The sequence below is a fragment of the Ictalurus furcatus genome, chromosome 13 (assembly GCF_023375685.1).
Source record: "Ictalurus furcatus strain D&B chromosome 13, Billie_1.0, whole genome shotgun sequence".
NCBI lineage: Eukaryota > Metazoa > Chordata > Actinopteri > Siluriformes > Ictaluridae > Ictalurus > Ictalurus furcatus.
In genome coordinates this window covers 4,427,706-4,430,746 of record NC_071267.1, presented here as the reverse complement: position 1 = coordinate 4,430,746, position 3,041 = coordinate 4,427,706, and the positions used below count along the sequence as shown (strand labels likewise).

Below are 3,041 nucleotides of genomic sequence, written 5' to 3'. Positions count from 1 at the left end.
TTCACTCACCAGCTACTTTAATAGGAACCTGTAGACCTGTTCTAGATTCATGCAATGTTCATGTTATCCAATCAGCCAATCATGTGGCAGATCTCATGCAGATACAGATCAACAGCTTTGTCATGATTCTCCCTTGAAACAGCGTGCTCTAAGCGCGAATGCGCGAGCACCTGCTTTTCCAATGTTGACAGCAGTGACAGTTCAGCATGTACTTTTGCTATTGTTTAGGTCATGTCTCCTCCCCGTCCTGTCATTGGTTGTCATGTCACGTATGTCCGGATTACCCTCAGTTGTTAGCAGTTACGAGGGTAATCATGTCCGCATATATACCGCGCGCCTCCCAGCACACAACGCGAGTCCATGTTTCATAGTCCATGTCTCATAGTCCATGTTTCAGTCAGTTAGTTTAGTTCACGCTGGTTTATCCGCTCCCAGTTCCTCGTCATAGTTAATGTTTCATGTTTCATATATCGACCCTGTTTTCCGTGCCACAACCTTGATCTCTGCCTTGCCCTAATTAATGCCTGTTTGCCGATCGCCTGACCTCTTGCATGTTTGTGGATTACGTTTTGGATCACGTTGTGGATTTGTCTGCCTGTCTCTCTTCCAATAAAACTCTCGTTCTAAACTGCGATTGCATCCGCCTTCTCTTCCGCTCCGTCACGAGTCGTGACAGAATATTCCGCCGCACCATGGATGCAGCACGAGGACGAGAGAGAAGTCGCGCCACAATGAGAGTAGCAGGACAATACCGTCTCGGGGAAACGCTCGGATTACTGGCCGCATTTTTTTTTTCCGTACAGTTCCCTCAAAGGTACGACGTCGAGCTTCCGCAAATTCCAGCGGGATTGGGGAGCTACCCGCTGGAGTTTCTGTTTAGCTGCCAGGAGTATTTCAGCAGCCTGGCATATCCCAAGCCTTCTAAGAGACAGTGGATCGGGTTCATGGTGTCCAGGTTTTGCGGTCCGGCCCGTGACTGGGCGGAGCAGCTGGTGAGTGCTGGGTCGCCAGCCCTCCATGATGTCTCACAATTTTCAGAACTGTTTATGGAGGAATTTTCACAGCCCGGACAACTTCGTGGTCTTGATTTACTGGGGTGGAGAGTCAATGGACAGCCCCAGGCGGACCCGCCATTCAACCTCTATTATGAGGGGATTGACAGGGCAGCCTCCACCAAGCCGCTCAAGCCTCCAGTCTCTGAAGTCCAAGTCAAGTCACCAGTCTCTGAAGTCCAAGTCAAGTCTCCAGTCCCTGAAATCCAAGTCAAGTCTCAAGTCCCTGAGGTCCAAGTCAAGTCTCCAGTCTCTGACATCCAAGTCAAATCTCAAGTCCCTGAGCTCCAAGTCAAGTCTCCAGTCTCTGACATCCAAGTCAAATCTCAAGTCCCTGAGGTCCAAGTCCAAGTCAGGTCTCAAGTCCCTGAGGTCCAAGTCAAGTCTCAAGTCCCTGAGGTCCAAGTCCAAGTCAAGTCTCAAGTCTCTGACATCCAAGTCAAATCTCAAGTCCCTGAGGTTCAGGTCAAGTCTCAAGTTCCTGATGTCACACCCAAGTCTACTGATACGGCCGACCACGTTCTGCTCAAGCCCAAGTCTACCGACCCGGTCGCCCAAGTTCAGCCCACGCCTGAGTCTGCCGACCTGGTCGCCCAAGTTCAGCTCACGCCCGAGTCTGCCGACCCGGTCGCCCAAGTTCAGCTCACGCCCGAGTCTGCCGACACGCACAGCCAAGTTCTGCTCACGCCCGAGTCTGCTGACACGCACAGCCAAGTTCTGCTCACGCCCGAGTCTGCTGACACGCACAGCCAAGTTCTGCTCACGCCCGAGTCTACCGACACGGCCACCCAAGATCCACCCCTGCCCAAGGTTCACCTGGTGACCTCAGAGCCTTAGCCTCCCTGCTCAGCTGTGGACGTCGCTCAGCCTCCCTGCTCAGCTGTGGACGTCGCTCAGCCTTCCTGTTCAGCTGAGGTCGTCGCTCAGCACCCCTGCTCCATGGCGAACATTGTTCCCCCCTCCTGCTTCGAGGAGAGCTTCGTTCCTCTCCCTGGCCTCACGGAGACCCACGCTCCCCTCCCTGGCCTCACGGAGACCCACGCTCCTCTCCCTGGCCTCACGGAGGCCCACGCTCCTCTCTCTGGCCTCATGGAGACCCACGCTCCTCTCCCTGGCCTCACGGAGACCCACGCTCCTCTCCCTGGCCTCACGGTGACCCACGCTCCTCTCCCTGGCCTCACGGACACCCACGCTCCTCTCCCTGGCCTCACAAGGGACTTCTCCTGCACTCCTGAGTACAGCGCTCTGTTTCCCTGTTCAGCCGGGGATGTCGCTCCACTTTCCTGCCCTGCCGAGGACATCGCCCTGCTTTCATGCTCCGCCGAGGACTTCGCTCAGCCTGTCTGCCCAGCCGGGGACGTCGCGCCGCTTTCATGCTCCAACGAAGACGTCGCCCTGTTTCCCTGCTCTGCTGAGTACAGCGCTCTGTTTCCCTGTTCAGCTGTGGACGTCGCTCAGCCTCCCTGTTCAGCTGAGGTCGTCGCTCAGCCTCCCTGGTCAGTTGTGGTCATCGCTCTGCCTTCATGCTCCACCGAGGACGTCGCTCAGCTTGTCTGCCCGGCTGTGGTCGTTACTCTGCCTCCTGGTTCAGCCAGGGACGTCGCTCCGCTTCCCTGCTCCGCCAAGAACACCGTGCGGTTTCCTGGCTCTGTTTGGGACATTCAGCCCAGGGGCCCGGGGCCACCAATGAGATGGGAGGACTCATGGCACTCCGGCAGAAGTGCCTTTGGGGGGGGTTCTGTCATGATTCCCCCTTGAAGCAGCGTGCTCTAAGCTCGAATGCACGAGCACCTGCTTTTCCAATGTTGACAGCAGTGACAGTTCAACATGTACTTTTGTTATTGTTTAGGTCATGTCTCCTCCCCGTCCTGTCATTTGTTGTCATGTCATGTGTGTCCGGATTACCCTCAGCTGTTAGCAGTTACGAGGGTAATCATGTCCGCATATATACCGGGCGCCTTCCAGCACACAACGCGGAATATTAGATGA

At 55.5% G+C, this 3,041-nt stretch overlaps 1 protein-coding gene across 1 annotated transcript; it reads left to right on the top strand.

The window, feature by feature from the left end:
• Positions 1-347: 347 nt before the first annotated feature.
• Positions 348-2,157, top strand: LOC128616784 (uncharacterized). Its single transcript, XM_053639578.1, has 2 exons — positions 348-1,397; positions 1,518-2,157. The coding sequence occupies exons 1-2, from the start codon at positions 552-554 to the stop codon at positions 1,887-1,889; spliced, it is 1,218 nt and encodes a 405-aa protein (XP_053495553.1). The 5' UTR covers positions 348-551; the 3' UTR covers positions 1,890-2,157.
• Positions 2,158-3,041: the final 884 nt, after the last annotated feature.

Coding starts and splice junctions, on each gene's coding strand:
- LOC128616784 (XM_053639578.1), top strand. CDS start 552: ATGTTTGTGGATTACGTTTTGGATCACGTTGTGGATTTGTCTGCCTGT. Junction 1,398..1,517: donor CTCAAGTCCCTGAGGTCCAA/GTCCAAGTCAGG, acceptor CCTGAGGTTCAG/GTCAAGTCTCAAGTTCCTGA.